At 39.0% G+C, this 17815-nt stretch overlaps 1 protein-coding gene across 7 annotated transcripts in view; it reads right to left on the bottom strand.

Moving 5' to 3' along the window:
• The window catches only part of SCAI (suppressor of cancer cell invasion), a 164629-nt gene that overhangs the window by 60896 nt on the left and 85918 nt on the right, over nt 1–17815 (bottom strand). For all 7 annotated transcript variants that reach the window (XR_013353767.1, XR_013353766.1, XR_013353765.1 and 4 more), the window contains one exon: nt 16546–16677. Coding sequence is in view for 4 of the 7 variants with exons in the window: in XM_077850650.1 (XP_077706776.1) it covers nt 16546–16677 (132 nt within the window). In the remaining 3 variants the exon portion in view is untranslated. The remainder of the gene's footprint in view (nt 1–16545; nt 16678–17815) is intronic.

Here is a 17815-nt window from a genome sequence, read left to right on the forward strand (position 1 = left end):
CATATAATTCTATCATTATGAAGGCCAGAGAGTGTGATGTGAAATATGATCTTTCCAATCCAGGAGCTTATTATTTAGTTAGATAGAAAAGACTAACACACAGAAAAAGAGAAAAATAGCACATAAATATTAAATTACATGGGACTGAGTGAAAGTAATAGAAGAGTGTAGAAAAGAGATACATTGGAGGCTTTAGTAGTCAGGGAAAGCAGCTTGAAGAAAGAGATCTAGATAGGCGAAAGAGGTGATCATCAGAGAGAGAGAGAGAGAGAGAGAGAAGTGAGATAATACACAAGAGAAACAAAGGCAATTATCAGCTAATAAAACTGTAGCAAAAGTCTTAGCCAAACCTTGTTCATTTAACTGCGGACAGCTAGTGATGGATGGTATTTCTTTGACGTCTGGCAGTTGCCTGGCTGGCAGCTATGGTACTGGGTCTCATCCAACAGGCTAGCTCAGTTTCCATGAGGTTGGTTGTAAGGATCCCAAAAGCAGCAAAAGAGAGGACAGCTCTAATGTGCATTATTCTTTTCATTTCTTTGCATCATGTCTACACCCTCTTATTGGCCAAAGCAATCCTCATGGCCAAGCCCTGAGTCAGTGTGGGAGGGGATAATTCACAGGCATGGATACAGGGAAGGGAATGACTTTTTACTGTATATAATGTAGTATACAATGACCAATTTATTTAGTCAATTCATTCCCAATAGACATTTATATTGCTTCCAGTTATTCCCTGTTATAAAAATACTACAATAAACATCTTCATACTAATAATCTTGAATAGTTATGCAATAGGAGTAAAAGGTAAATTTCTGTAAGTGGAATTAATAGGTGAAAGAAGATATGCATTTCTCTACCAGATGTTAAGACAATGAATAAAAAGCAAAAGGTTTTACTATGTGAAATTTTGGGGTATACATAACAAGAATGAGCTTGTCTACATTTTAAAATCCATTTCCAGGGATCCCTGGGTGGCGCAGCGGTTTGGCGCCTGCCTTTGGCCCAGGGCGCGATCCTGGAGATCCGGGATCGAATCCCACGTCAGGCTCCCGGTGCATGGAGCCTGCTTCTCCCTCTGCCTGTGTCTCTGCCTCTCTCTCTCTCTCTCTGTGACTATCATAAATAAATAAAAACGTAAAAAAAATTAAAAAAAATCCATTTCCATTATCCTTATGAAAAGGAGATTTCATTTTCTCATTTCAGATTACAGAAATAGGTTAATTATAGATACATTTCCACAGTTGTTGCATGTTTTCATCTTTTTTTTTAATGTCTCCCCATGTACCCCGGTGAGAAAGAGCTAATCAGTTATTTTAAAATTGAAGTTGCTGCCAGAATCTTATCATGTGGCTGCTACTAGGAAGACTATATTATTACATAACAGCATTAAGCAGCAACATCACCTCCATGAGAACTGACAACACTTGGGGGCCTCTTTACAGATACTGTGTAAAGTTCTTAGACAAATTTTCAAGGAAATATGTGCCTGCAAGTCCCTCTGTGTTTCCCAAACTGATGGATTTAATAACCTCAGTAATACATCCTATTAGAGGAGAAAACAGAACTAGAACTCAGTGTTTTATTTCACGACAATGTATATAATTTTAGGTGTTAGGCAGAAAGAGCATTAAGAAATGGAATTCTAGGGATCCCTGGGTGGTACAGCGGTTTGGCGCCTGCCTTTTGGCCCAGGGCGCGATCCTGGAGACCCGGGATCGAATCCCACGTTGGGCTCCCGGTACATGGAGCCTGCTTCTCCCTCTGCCTGTGTCTCTGCCTCTCTCTCTCTCTCTCTCTCTGACTATCATAAATTAAAAAAAAAAAAAGAAAAAAAAGAAACGGAATTCTGTACGAGGAGTAAAAGCACATAGAAGGCGATCTAAAAGGCTAGAATAAGGCTCCTAACAATAAGTTGTAAGTATACAAACATTTTCTGATTTATAGCTCTGAACAATGTTGGCTAAATTCTATATTATTTTCCACAAAAGAATTTAGAGCATCTGTCACTCCAGTCTAAAAACTCAGCTATAAAGACAGGAATTTCTTTTTCAATATTGAGTCAATTTTTTTTAACTTCCTAAAGGGTAAGTTCTACAATCACCCTTTTTATAATGAGACATATCGAGAAGCTAATATACAAACCATTATAATTTGATTAGGGTCTAAAACTAAGGTAATTTTATAAAGAGTTTTAGACAAATTCTACTGTTCAGAGCTTGACTATGGTTTTAAACACTGAATATATCATTTGGCCATTATTACTGATGTTAGAGGTGGGAAATTAATGGTCCATAGAATTAAATTAAATGGGGCCCTGTGAATTATCCTGTGAGCTAAACGACCTGATATTTCACTTTTTTGCAAAGGCACCTATGTTATAAATTGGCCACTCATATTCTTCTTGCAAAGCTTTAGAGGAAATTGAAAAGTATGACCCTTATCTCACTTTTTTTCAATCCTAAACTCTCAACAAAAGTTAGGAGACTACAGTAGGAAGAAGTGTGGTGCAAATGATTAAACTTGTTCTTAGAGATGTTTCCAATGTATGTTGAGATGTCAAAACTTAGGGAAATCTTTTCTGGGTTTCTACAAATCAACTGTCTTTACTAAACTGAATTAGCTAAGATCACTGATGCACACCCACACCTGACATCCTAGTCCAACAGCCACTCTTCCAACTTCCTCACGTCAGTCTTCCCTGTGGTGTGCTACTTTTCACCACTTATACCATCCTACAATTCTCTCCTCTTTATTTTCTTTCTGTTCTCTGCTACTAGCTTCTCTTTCTTTGGTCCCGTCCTTAAATGCCTGGCTTCTCCAGGGCATGTATATGTATATGTAAACAGGCACAATGAGGATCAAGGAGCTTAAATGAGTTGCCTGAGACGCATGACCAGTAAGTAAATTGTTGAGCTAGGATTCAAAGTCAAATCTTCTAACCCCTAATTTAATGTTCTCTCTCCCCCCCCCCTTTTTTTTTGTTCTCTTCTTTCTAACATAAGGGAAAACAACCTAGATTTTGATTCTACATTAGTAAATTTCTTCTCTGTGAGCTCATTCTGCTCCCCAGGTCATGGGATGCAAGTGACCTCCAACAAAGCTGTGGCCAAAGCCGTGGTCAAAAGCATAATTCAACTTCTCTGAACAGTTTTCAGTAAAAGAGCGCAGTGTTCCATCACACATTCTTGTTTACACAGAGAGGACTGTGTTACAGTGACACCTCTGTTCCAATCCATGCCTCCGTGTTCATTTGTATACCAGACAAAACTGTGTGTGGGACTTGCAAAGCCAATTGAGCAATTCCTTGTTTTAACACTGGCATTTTTTTTTTTTTTTAACTGACTGGTGTATCTGGTTTCCAAATTTAGGTTTAGGATGGGTCTTGAGTTTGAAGGTGCTGGGGGTATCAAAAGGTCTAGGCTGTTAAGGCTGTTTCCTTTAGGAGGATACCTTAATGATACTACTATACCAAACATTTTGTTTACTGAGAGGGAGCAAAGCTTTTTTTGAATGGGAATTTGAGGGAAAATGTACCAGAGTGCTTGATTAGGGTAAAGGTAAATAACCTCTTTATCTTGGTATCTTGCTCCTATCCCTAGTTCTGTACCTAGAATGGTGTGGGCACACAGAGGCACTTAGTACATTGTTCCATTCCTTTTTTTTATTTTTTTTTTATTTTTTATTTTTTAATTTATTTATGATAGTCACACACAGAGAGAGAGAGAGAGAGAGGCAGAGACACAGGCAGAGGGAGAAGCAGGCTCCATGCACCGGGAGCCCGACGTGGGACTCGATCCCGGGTCCCCAGGATCGCACCCTGGGCCAAAGGCAGGCGCTAAACCGCTGTGCCACCCAGGGATCCCCCATTGTTCCATTCCTAATGATGGTTTACAAATTTGAATAACTTTGAATAATCACCCCCAGTTTGAATTTAGACATCCTAAACCAAATAAAGCTATGGAATGGTGTCTCCTCCTCCTGTGAATCAGCTCCAGAGGAAGTATAAAAATTCTCACATTTAGAAATGGAGCTATTAATAAATTTCTTTCTTTCTTTCTTTTTTTTTTTTTTTAATAAATTTATTTCTAATGGCACCTTGCTCATTGGAAAAAAAAAAAGGTTGTCCAGTGTTAAATCTCATGTCCCCTCTATGGTGTTGCTACCTTGTCCCACCAAATGTCCATGACTATTTTGTAGGTATGATGATGCCCAAAGGAGCCCTACAGATATGAATTCCCCTGAGGACCAAGGAGATGAGTGCAAGAAGCCAGGAAGTTAACCGCGCCATTCCTACAGTCGAGTATTTGCCTGTGTCACCTCCAGAGAAGAGGCTATCAGAACAACCCTGTGAGTTTTGGAATCCTCACTCTTATATTGAAAAAAAACTCTGAAGTAGCACTTCCTAAATTAGAACCCATCTTATTAACATAAGCTATTGCTTTATTCACCAAACCCTTGGTTTTCTCAGTTACAAGAAAATAGACACTAATGCGGTTGTTTGGAGGATTCAATGAAATCCCTTGTTCTCAAAACATCTTTACACTCCCCCTGGAAGATCTTAAAAAGTAAATACAAATACCTTCCCCTTTACCAATCCCTGATTTTACCCACCAGCAACTAAAAAGGTGAAGAAGCCCTGTATCTGATCTGACAAGATCTTCAAAACAGTAATGTTTCAGATAAGGTTATACTAGACTTTGATGGTCTAATTAGAAATATACTCATCTCGGGGTGCCTGGGTGGCTCAGTTGGTTAAACATCTGCGTTCATCTCAGGTCATGATCCCAGGGTCCTAGAATCGAGCACCATGTCAGGCTCCCATTCAGCAGGGAGTCTGCTTCTTCCTCTCTCTCTGCCCCTCCAACTGTTCCTGCTCTCTCTCTCTCTCTCTCTCTCTCTCTCACTTGCTTACTTTTGAGTAAATAAATTAAATCTTTAAAGTAAAATAAAATAAAATAAAATTTTGGTATAGTATTTAAATCACTGATTTTCTAAATTCTGGGGAAAGGGGATAGCAGCTTAGTCTTTAATCTACTCAGATACATTCCAAAAACAGAGAGAACCACTAGATAACAAAACCAAAACCCACAGACAACATTTTCAGCAAAAGTTAAGTGTTATGTTATGGGCTATGTCACCCCCAAATTCATATATTGAAGTCCTAACCCCTGGTACCCAGAATGTGCATTTGGAGATGGGGCCTTTAAGTAAGTATAGTAATCAAATTAAAACAAGGGCTTGGGGCAGTCCGGGTGGCTCAGTGGTTTAGTGCCGCCTTTGGCTCAGGGCCTGATCCTGGAGACCCAGGATCAAGTCCAATGTCAGGCTCCCTGCATGGAGCCTGCTTCTCCTTCTGCCTCTCTCTCTCTCTCTCTCTCTCATACTGACTCTCATGAATAAATAAAATCTAAATAAATAAGTAAGTAAGTAAGTAAATAAATAAATAAATAAATAAATAAATAAATAAATAAAAACAAGGCCTTTTGGGTGGGTACTAATACAGTCTGACTTGTGTCCTTATAACGAAGAGATGAAGACACACACAGAAACACCAGGGATGTGGATGCACAGAGGCATGACCACATGAGAAAGAAAACGGCCATCTGCAAGCCAAGGAGAGAGGCCTCAGAAGGAACCAAGTCTGCTGGTACCTGGCTGGATCTTAGATTTCTAGGCTCCAGAACTGTGAGACAATAAATTTTTGTTGTTTAAGCTACCCCATCGGTGGTATTTTGCTATGATAGTCCTAGCAAACTAATATAGTAAGTAATAAAGTGTCTCTCAAATCCCCAAATACAGGTGGGTGGGGACAAATCACCAACAGCCAGAAGACCTGTAGGGTATTGGCATCTGTACAGAAAGAGACAGAAGAAACAAAGGGGACATCTGAGGGACCTGTGAAGAAGAGAAACTCCCAAACAGCCAAAATGTATTCACCAGAAAGCACAGTGGATCATTCTGAGAACAGAAGCTGAAAGTGGGAGGAATTCTGCCCGAGCCAATAGCCATATGTGGGTACTGAGTACTTGAAAAGTGGCTGATCTGAACTAAAATGTATTTAAGTATAAAATATTCAGCGTACTTCAAAGACTTAAGTATGAAAAAAAAAAAGAATGTAAAAGATCTCAATAATTTTTCTGTATTGATGACATGCTGAAATAAAGTATTTTAAATATATTGGACCAAACAAAATATATTACTGACATTAATTTCACATTTTCTTTTTTTCTCACATTTTTAAGATCCGGCTACTAGAAAATTTGAAATCATGTTTCTGGCTCATATTAAATTCTTATTAGCCAAGGCTTCTCTGGATCACGTGATCAAGATATTTACTGCCCTCTCGAGGCAGTCAGTCTACTTCAGATACATGTGCAATTCTTTTCGGTGGTAAGCCACAGAAAACGAAAGCATTCATCACAAGCTTGTACAGGTAGTTTAAGTATTATCTCTGAAATCACATGTATTTTACTATTACCAGTTTGGAGAACTTACCTCTAGGAAAGTAGTAATTTTTTGAGGAAAAGAGAAAGAATAGGGAGGTGCAGAAAAAAGGGAAGAGGAAGGAGAGGGTGGGGGAGGGGAGAAAGGAGACAAGGGAACCAATCATTAATTTCCAGTTACCCTTTCCTATTCAGGAACAAGGGCATCCTAAAAATAGGTTTTTCAAGGAAGCGCCTAGGGGATTGGTGCTGTAGGGGATTTCTTCTTTAATTAGAAATATTGGGAGCATTTTTAAGTAGAATAATTTCTGCAGTTATCTTTTATTTAACACCATTACACTTCACTTTGGTGCACTTCTGTGTGTGTGTGGGGGGGGGGTATGTGTGTATAGCCTCCAATGCTTATTTTGGCTGTGTGTATTTGCTCCTCTGGAGTCAAATAATCAGCAATTTGGAGGCCTCTGCTGTCTCAAAGCACCAAAGTCATGGATATCACTGGTAGACACAGCTGTGTATCTCAAATATATGTCTCAAGATGCTGCCTTATATAATCCCAGCAAGTATTCCATTCTGCTCTAGCAGTCTTAGTCACCATGGTAACTGGAACCCTGCAAGCACTTGGGCTTTTGATCATTTTCTGACAGTATTCAAAGATATTCCTAACATTATTCTCACTTCATTACTACTGTAACTACATGCAAGAGCTATTAAAAGAAAAACTCCATTCATTTTATCCATTTCTCACTGCCTTGGGCTATGTTTTCTTACACAGTCAGTGGAAAGAACTTATTTATTATGCACATAATATAAGGAGATATTTTCAGGCAAGAAAAACACTTCATTAAGATATTTACGTCTAGGAAAAATAAAAAGCTCTGACAAGTTAGATGAATGACTTAATATAAGATGGAAAGACACACCTTCAAGACTAAAGAGGGAATTTATTATACCCAGGTAAGATATTATATAAAAACTCCGAAGCCTTTCATGCACTGAAATGCAGTTTTTGTTCTGCTCCTAAGCAGTTAAAAAAGTCCAAGTAAGACGGAACACACGGGGGTTGCAGAGGCACTATATGTTCTATTTCCTTATCCAAGTACAAACCACATAGATGTGCTCTGTCTGTAAAAAATACATTTATAATGTTTGTACTTGTCTGCAAGTATATTATACTAAATTTAATAACTAGTTTGTGAACTCAAGAAAAAAGGTGGGACCACCAAGGTGGCTCAGTCAGTTAAGCGTCTGACTCTTGATTTCAGCTCAGGTCATGGTCTCAGGGCCATGGGACTGAGTCCTGAGTTGGGCTCCATGCTGTGCATGAGGCCTGCTTGGGATCCTCTCTCTCTCTGCCCCTCTCGCCTCCCACCCCTCCTTTCTCTCTCTCTAAAAGGAAAAAAGAAAAAGAAAAAAAGCAATAACACAAAGGAAAGCTAGCCAAAAGATAATCCCTAACAGTGAAAGGAACGTCGGAATGAAGAGATCCATGAAGAGAGCCATGAAGACCCATGAAGAGAGTCATGCAACTCCAGCTTGGACCCCACTGTCCCCATTTCACCAAGTCCCAAAGCTGGTCCAGACCACCACCAATATATTTCTTGTTCTTTATAAGCACTGTAACCTGTTTCCTATACAGACAAACATAACAAAAAAAAAAAACCTTTCTTTTAATTTTTCCCAAAGAAATCTCCTCTATTTTATTTTATTTTAATTTTTAAAGATTTTATTTACCTATTCATGAGAGACAGAGAGGCAGAGACACAGGCAGAGGGAGAAGCAGGTTCCATGCAAGGAGCCCAATGTGGGACTCATCCAGGGACTCCGGAATTACTCCCTAAACCAAAGGCAGATGCTCAACTGCTGAGCCACCCAGGTGTCCTGAAATCTCCTCTATTTTAAAAGAAACCCCACAAAAACTCTATCAACTCTTAAAGCAGGGAGGTGTTTAATTTGCATAACTTAAAGTGCTTTGGAGGGGGAATGAGAGAGTAGTGTGGAGAAGAATGCCACACACCCCAACTCACCACCCTGGGGAACTCTAACATTACCCACATAATTGATAAACAGAGGGAGGCCTTGCCAACCAAGATCTAATACTGAACAAAGAACTTTCATTTATATAAATAAGCACACAGTACATGCACCAGATACTTGGAGAAAATCAGCCACCAAATATATTTGGGCTTTGGTTAGGGACCTGACTGGGCACTCAGAACCAGCAGTCTCCACTCAGAGTTATTATGGTACAGGGCATCAACAGGATACCGGCAGAATGTTTGATAAGTCAAGATCATGAGGAGCATTACTGTTTTTACAATCTGTGCTTTTTCACTGAAACATGTATCATGGCCAACCATTCATTTATATACCCATCAAAATCTTGTTAATAGTTTATATTATTCCATGTTTGTGTGTAAAACAGATTTTCTTAAAAAATGAAAAGAAAAAGGAAGAGAGTTTAAGTACTAATCTCTCAGTAAAACTATAGACCAGTGCCGCCATGAGCCACATCCCTCTCAAACAGCAATCCAAAAGCATTCAGAGAATATAGATTCTTTACTCACCATATTTATCATAGAATAAGTAAGACTGTTTAAAATAAAGAGGGCCTTGCACACAAAATACTGAAAATAAATCCCTGATGAATTTGCTTACCCATTCTTCTAGGCCAAAATTTATCATTATTAGTATTGTGAAATTTTAAAATAGCACGTTAGGAAAGTACTACTCCACATCTGGGAGGCAGTCAATATATGAGTAGAGAAAATATTGCTTTCTAAGTAACAATTTAGGATACCTGCAAGTTACACATATATACTGATGAAACCACTGACTTTTAACAAATGAAGAAGGGAAATTTCAAACTGGTGGGACTGTGTCTTTATGTACTGAATATTTCAAAGAACAAGAGTTAAGAGGATTAAGTCTTGAAATAGTTTCAAGTGCTCAAGAACTATATTGAAATAGGCATCATAAACATATTATAATAAATTCCTGCAACAATGAATGAACAGTCCTAAAGATTAGACTCATACAACTTTCTCCATGTTGTTTTTTTGTTTTTTTTTTTTTTTAGATTTTATTTATTTATTCATGAAAGACACACAGAGAGAAAGAGGCAGAGACACAAGGCAGAGGGAAAAGCAGGCTCCATGCAGGGAGCTCGATGTCGGACTCGATCCCGGGTGTCCAGGATCACACCCTGGGCTGAAGGTGGCACTAAACCGCTGAGCCACCTGGGTTGCCCAACTTTCTCCATGTAATAGGGTTTCCTACCATCCTCACAGACACAATTTTACTCCGTAATTACTTTAAAAATTTTTTTAAAGATTTTATTTATTTTATTAATAAGAAGCACAGAGAGAGAGAGAGAAAGAGAGGCAGAGACACAGGCAGAGGGAGAAGCAGGCTCCATGCAGGGAGCCCGACGTGGGACTCGATTCCGGGACTCCAGGATCATGTCCCGGGCTGAAGGCGGTGCTAAGCTGCTGAGCCACCCGGGCTGCCCCTGCAATTACTTTAAAACTAAATAAAATTTAAAAAATAAAAAAATAATAAAACCAGTGTGATTAACAGGGCACTTAAAAAGATCAAAGTGAGACACATTTGAGGTGGTAAAATATATTTGCACAAACAACAGTTCAAAAAGAGTGAAATAAAACAATTCAATTCTAGTTAGCAGCTATTTTTTTTTTTTTGGAAGACTTATTTATATGAGAGAGAGAGCATATGTGCATGAGAGCAGAGGGAGGGGCAGAGGGAGAGAGAGAAAAAGAATCTTTTTTTTCTTTTTTTTTTGAGAAAAAGAATCTTAAGCAGACTTCCTGTTGAGTGCTAAGCCTGATGCAGGGCTAGATCTCATGACCTTAAATCATGACCTGAGCCAAAATCAAGTTAGGACACTCAACCAACTGAGCCAGGCAGGCAGTCCTAGTTAGCAGGTGTTTGGATACTACATATACTGTCATCATGTGGCTTAAAGATAAAGATGTACTTGAAAGTGCTTTACAGGGATTCTTGGGTGGCTCAGTAGTTAAGCGTCTGCCTTTGGCCCAGGGCGTGATCCTGCATTCCCAGGATCGAGTCCCACATCAGGCTCCTTGTATGCAGCCTGCTTGTCCCTCTGCCTGTGTCTCTGCCTCTCTCTCTCTGTGTCTCTCATAAATAAATAAAATCTTCAAAAACAAAACAAAAAAAAGAGACTTACAAACTGTAGGGTGCTGTGTAGAAATGTGTTACTGTTACTGTCGTAGTAGTTTCGGAGTGATTTTAGCCAGGCAGAGAGTCTCTAGCAGAAGATTACTTGAGTTTTATGATTCATTTAAGATTCAGAATCAGGTTAGGAAAATAATCCCTTTTTAAGAAGGGAAATGCCGGGCAGCCTGGGTGGCTCAGCGGTTTAGCGCCGCCTTCAGCCCAGGGCCTGATCCTGGAGACCTGGGATCAAGTCCCACGTCGGGCTCCTTGCATGGAGCCTGCTTCTCCCTCTACCTGTGTCTCTGCCTCTCTCTCTCTCTCTCTCTCTCTCTCTGTGTCTCTCATGAATAAATAAATAAAATATTAAAAAAAAATAAGGGAAATGCCATTACTAAATTCAATATGCTTCTCAGACATACTCAGTGAAAACATACTCATACTATACTTCTTATATTCACTTATATTCACTTCTTATATTCAAATAAGAATATATTAGAGAAGGGGGACCTGGGTGGTTAACTGGTTGAACATCTGTTTGGCTCAGGTTGTGATCCGGGGTCTTGGGATCGAGTCCCACATCATGCTCCCTGAAGGAAGCCTGCTTCTCCCTCTGCCTATGTCTCTGCCTCTCTTGTGTCTCTCACAAATAAATAAATAAAACAAAACAAAACAAAACAAAAAAAACCACCATATATATACGTAGAGAGAAAAAGAGAAGTTAGTAAACTTTTGGTCAAATATATAATATCTAGTTTTTCTAAAAGCAGTATAGCAAAAAGTGCTGACATGAAATGACAAGACGAAATATGTCTTATAAGTAGTGAATAAAAAAAGAAATACATCTGATATATGGTGGACAAATTTCAGAGATATTTTCTGAAAATTATGAAAGAAAGAATAGAGATGAAAATCAAAGACACTATATCGTTGCAGAAGATTTGGGCTGAATATTTAAACTAAGCATTATAATTATAAGTGAGGAAGGAGAACAAGGAACAAGAAAGAAAAATATGAAAGAAATGCAATAACTAATTGAAAAAATAGGTTTTCTGATTTAAAAAATGTCTAAGACCTCACACAACACACAAAAATTAACTCAAAATAGTTCACAGATCTGAATGTGAAAGATAGCACCATAAAAGAAGAGAACAAGGGTAAATCTTGATGACTTCAGGTTAGGCAATGATTTCTTAGACACAGCACTAACAATGAAAGTACCAACAATGAAAGAGAATAACAAGTGGAACTTTACTAAAATAAAAGCTTCTCTGCTTCAGAGGATACCATCAAGAAAGTGGAGACACACCCCACAGAATGAAAAATTATACATCTGCAAATCATTATATCTCATGAAGGATTTGTATCCAGAACAATTTTAACTTAAGATAAATAACCCAATTTGAAGAATGATCAAAGGATTAGATAGGCATTTGGCTGAGGTGCCCTGGTAGCGTCGATTAAGTGTCGGACTCTTGATTTCGGCTCAGGTCATGATTTCAGGTCATAATCTCAGGGTCGTGAGATGGAGTCCTTTGTCGGGCTCAATGCTGGGCACAGAGCCTGCTTGAGACTCTCTCTCCCTCTCCCTCTGTTCCTTCTTCCCCCCACCCCACTGGAGCTTGCTCTATCTCAAAAACAAACAAAACAAAAAGATATATGGCTAATACAAACATGAAAAGATGCTCAACATCATTAGTCATTAGGGAAATAAAATCACAATGAGATACACTTCATACCCATTAGAATGGCTCTCATCAAAAGGACAGACAATAGGGCTGCTTGGCTGGTTTAGTCAGTAGAGCATATGATTCTCAATCTCAGTGTTGTGAGTTTGAGCCCCATGATGGGTGTAGAGAGTACTTAAAAATAAAGTCTTGCGGGGAGGCACCTGGGTGGCTTAGTACGTTAAGTGTCTGCCTTCAGGCTTGGAATTGAGCCCATATCAAGCTCCTGTTCAATGGAGAGTTCGCTTTTCCCTCTCCCTCTACCTCTCCCCCAGCTTGTGCTCTCTTTTTCCCTCTCTCGTGCTCACTCATTCTCTCTCAAATAAATAAATAAATAAACAAACAAACAAACAAACAAACAAATAAATAAATAAATAAAATCTTTTAAAAAATAAAAAACAAAATCTTGGGTGCCTTAGGCGGCTCAGTTAGTTGAGCATCTGACTCTTGAGCTCAGCTCAGGTCTTGATCTCAGGATCATGAGTTCAAGCCCTGCACTGGACTCCATGTCAGGCATGGAGTCTAATATATATATATTATTTATATATATATATAATATGTTATATATAATTATTTATTATATATATATATTATATATATATATATATATATAAAGTTAAGTTAAATTTTAAAAAATAAAATAAAATCTTAAAGGGGCATCTGGCCTGGCTGACTCAGTTGGAAGAACATCTGACTCTTGATTTCAGGGTTGTAAGTTCGAGTCTCACACTAGGTGTTGAGATTACTTAAGTAAGTTTTATTATTTTTTTAAAAGATTTTATTTATTTATTCATGAGAATACACAGACAGGAGAGAGAGAGAGGCAGAGACACAGACAGATGGAGAAGCAGGCTCCCTGCAGGGAGCCCAACGCGGGACTCGATCCCAGGTCTCCAGGATCAGGCCCTGGGCTGAAGGCAGCACCAAACTGCTGGGCTACCAGGGCTGCCCTTAAGTAAGTTTTAAATAAACTTTAAAAGGGGACACTTAATCCGTTGCCTTCGGCTCAAGTCATGATCTTAGGGTCCTGGGATTGAGCCCCACATCGGGCACCCTCCTCAGCAGGGAGTCTGCTTCTCCCTCTCCCTCTGCCCCTCCCCCGCTCCAGCTCTCTCTCTCTCTCTCTCTCTCTCTCTCTTTCTCAAATTAAAAAAAAATTTTTTTTAAAGAAAAACCCACTAAGGAAATCCTAAAAAAAAAAAAAGACAGTAACACGCATTGGCGAGATGTGGAGACACTGGAACAGTCATATATTGCTGTTGGTGTAGCTTCTTTGAAAAGGTCTGGAAGTTCCTCAAAAGGCTAAACACAGAGAATCCTATGACAGTAATTTCACTCTAAGGTTTGCACTCAAAAGAACTGGAAGTATGTCCACACAAAGCCTGTACAAAAATGTTCATAGCAGTATGAATACATAACAGGCAAAAAGTGCAAAATAACTCAAATGTCGATCATCTGATGACTAGATAGGGTATAGTAAATCTGTACAATGGAATATTAATCTGTAATAAAAGGAATAAAGTGCTGATACATGTTACTACATAGATAAACCTCAAAAAAATGTTAAATGAAGGAAGCCAGTCCAAAAGACCATATACTTTATAGTTCTATTTATACGAAAAATCCTAAATAGGTAAATCCATAGATATAGAAAGTAGATTAGTGGTCCCCAAGGGCTGAGAACTAGGGAAGGGGGGAATCACAGCTAAGGGGTATGGGGTTTCTCCTGGGGATGATTAAATATTCTAAAATTAAATTGTGTTGCTAGTATACAACTCTGTAAGTATACTAAACCATTTAATTATAAACTTCGGGAGCACCTGGGTGGCTCAGTGGTTGAGCGTCTGCCTTTGACTCAGGTTGTGATCCCAGGGTCCTGGGATCAAGTCCCATAGCAGGCTCCTCACAAGGAACCTACTTCTCTCTCGGCCTATGTCTTTGTCTCTGTGTCTCTCATGTAACCTAAATAAAATCTTTTTTTTTTTTAAGATTTTATTTATTTATTCACAAGAGACACAGAGAGAGAGAGAGAGAGAGGCAGAGACACAGGCAGAGAGAGAAGCAGGCTCCATGTAGGGAGCCCAATGTGGGACTCAATCCTGGGACTCCAGGACAATGCCCTGGGCTGAAGGCAGGCTCTAAACCACTGAGCCACCCAGGGATCCCCTAAATAAAATCTTTTAAAAAAAATTATAAACTTTAGGTATATTTTACTTTTTGAAATACAGCTCTATAAATTAGAAGGGAGAGGAGGAGGGGGAAGGGAAGAGGTCGGAGCTACTATAACTTTGTTACTGTTTTAAGAGTTGGGAATAAGAGTTTCGGAGTCACAAAGGATTTTCATGCAAACTTGCAAATGCCTTCATATTCTTTAAATCTACTACTCCCTTAACTTTATTTGCTTTAATTTCAACAAGCACACAAAGGCATGTAGGAAATTTGCTTAACAGATATGCTAAATCTGAGGCTAGCAGTGAGCCTCAGATGGCCATGGGTTTTGTGTTTTTATAATTTCGTCACAGATTATTTGATGGCAGAGACTGGTAGTTTTATCTTTGAATCATTGTACCCAATACAGAATGTGGTACATACTAGGGCTCAATAAATGCTGAATAAATAAGGTAGACCTGGATAATACTGGAGATCAAACAAGAAAGTGGTCTAAGCATGTAAATTTTAAAGATTTATGACATTCCAGGGGGAAAAAAGAAGACTTAAAACCTACGCTTTAAATTTTATTTTTTGAATTATAATAATGAAAATAATTCTTTAAAAAGATGCAATTGTTCTGATTATTAGCAAAAGCAAAAGTTGATCTCAAAGATTCTTCTGTAGCACAAAATAGGAAGCAGCAGAGCTTAGGAGTTAATACTGTCTTTGGAATCCTTCATTTAACAAGTGTTTACAAAGTATCTGCAGTGAGCCAGACCCTGGCTTATGTACTAGGAAAACTATAACAAACAGGATCCTGCTTGTAGGAACATTTAATTTTATGTAGGTAGACATTATAAGCAAATCAGTAAGGTTGCTCAAGATAGTGATAAGTTTTATTTAAAAAAAAAATTAAATGAATATAGGAATAAAGTGATTGAAAGCATAGCTTTAGATTCAGTGGTCAAGGAGGATTCATTTGATGATCCTGTAATTATCTTTACAATTGTAAATGTCTTCTCAAAAGACACATTAACTTCAATACCCCAATGTGTAAAATCAGATGTAAACCAGGTACGATGTGGAACAATGTATATAAAACCATCTAACAAGGGATGCCTGGGTGGTTCAGTGGTTGAGCATCTGCCTTTGGCTTAGGGCATGATCCCGGGGTCCTGGGATCAAGTCCCACATTGGGCTCCTCCTAGGGAGCCTGCTTCTCCCTCTGCCTATGTTTCTGCCTCTTTCTCTGTGTGTCTCTCATGAATAAACAAATAAAATCTTTAAAAAAAAAAAAAAATCTAACAAAATAGTTCTTCTCAACCTGAATAGAACAATAGAAATTATCCTCTCTCCTATTGTTTTTTTCTGTGGGACCCAGGAGATTTAACAAAAATCCCCTACCCCTGGACAAGCAGAGCAGGACTAACTCCATTTTGTGCTACACCTGCCACCTCCTATATGACCCTCACATGACCTGCTTATTGCTTAAGGCGCTGCCCCACCCTAGTCAAGCCGCTGGGCACACCCTAATCGGAAATCATAACAATGTAACCCTGCCTTGTGCCCGCCAAAACTGTGTGCCTATTCTGATCAAAGTAATAGGCCAGCTCAAATGGATACTATAGGGTAAGATGTAATTCAATCAGCCACCTGCGAGTGGACCAACATGACTGTGCAACTAGCTGCGTATCCCATGGGCCACTGGCCCCTATAAAGCTGCTACGCCTCTTAGTCTCGGGGTCCAAGTCCCTGCTCCACTGCGTCAGGTACACTTGGACCCAGGCTCGAGCTTGTAAATAAACCCTGGTGTGTTTGCATCGGTGTCAGCTCATTGGTGGTTTCTCGGATTCGCAATCTTGGGCACAACATTTTCATCTGAGAATGAAGTGTGTCAAAGTAAAAAGCATAACCTCTACTACAGATATTTATAAAATAGTCTATCCATAACTTTCAGAAACTTACCATACACAAGTCATGGAAAAATACAGAATGAGAAAATTTTAAGGCTTCAAGAGCCCACTAACCTTAATCCATTGAACAGCTGCTTAGACTTATCCAGAAGGTAACAAAAATCCGTAACTGTTTTTCTCTCTCCTTGTGGGATATCATCTTCAGCACCTCCAGAGGACATGATTTCTTTAAGCGCAAATTCAGTCCTGTAAGAAAACAGATGTCCAATCATCTAGTGGGTGAAAATAAAAAAGAGAACCTTAGTTATATCATCTGATAGTATTTTTTTTAAAGATAGATATATTTAAAAAAATTTAAAAAGAAAAAAAAGGGATCCCTGGGTGGCGCAGCGGTTTGGCACCTGCCGTTGGCCCAGGGCGCGATCCTGGAGACCCGGGATCAAATCCCACGTCAGGCTCCCGGTGCAGGGCGCCTACTTCTCCCTCTGCCTATGTCTTTGCCTCTCTCTCTCTCTCTCTCTCTGTGACTATCATAAATTAAAAAAAAAAAAAAAGATAGATATAGAATTCTTCTGATCACAGTCACATCATCAGAATAATGTAAGTACAAGATGGTGTGGGAATACAGACAATCTCATACTCACTAAGAATGAAAATTGGGGGGCACCTGAGTGACTCAGTGGTTGAGTATTTGCCTTCGGCTCAGGTTATGATCCCGGGGTCCTGGGATGGAGCTCCTCACTGAGCTCCCTGTCAGCGGGAAGTCTGCTTCTCCCTCTGTCTCTGTCTGCCACTCTGCCTACTTATGCGTTCTCTTTCTTTGTGTCAAATAAATAAAATCTTTAAAAAAAAAGAGAGAATGAAAACTGGTACATCCATTGTAAAGTGATTTTTGTAATATTTGTTCATCCAGTAAGCATTATTTGGATGTCTATTATGTTCCAAGTACTTCTTTATATGGTTAAGAATAAAAAATGCTAATCCTTTTGACCGATTTGATCCATTCTGTAAATCCATCCTAGAAAATGATCTATAAATGTAAAACACTGTATCTACAAAGATTTATTTTAGTATCATAATATTTAAAAATTCGTAACAACCTAAAAGAACCAAGGATGGCAATCACCAAGTGCTTCATAGGGTCACCTGGGTGACTCAAGTCGTTAAGCATCTGACTCTTGGTTTCAGCTCAGGTCATGGTCTCAGGGTCGTGAGATGCAGCCCCATGTCAGGCTCCTTGCTCAGAGCACAGTCTGCCTGAGATTCTCTCCCTCCCCTTCCACCTCTCCTGCTTAAGAGCTCTATAAATAAATAAATAAATAAATAAATAAATAAATAAATAAATAAAAAAAATATTTTTTTAAAAAGTGCTTCACAGAACACT

Source organism: Canis aureus, chromosome 16 (assembly GCF_053574225.1).
Source record: "Canis aureus isolate CA01 chromosome 16, VMU_Caureus_v.1.0, whole genome shotgun sequence".
NCBI classification, from domain to species: Eukaryota; Metazoa; Chordata; class Mammalia; order Carnivora; family Canidae; genus Canis; species Canis aureus.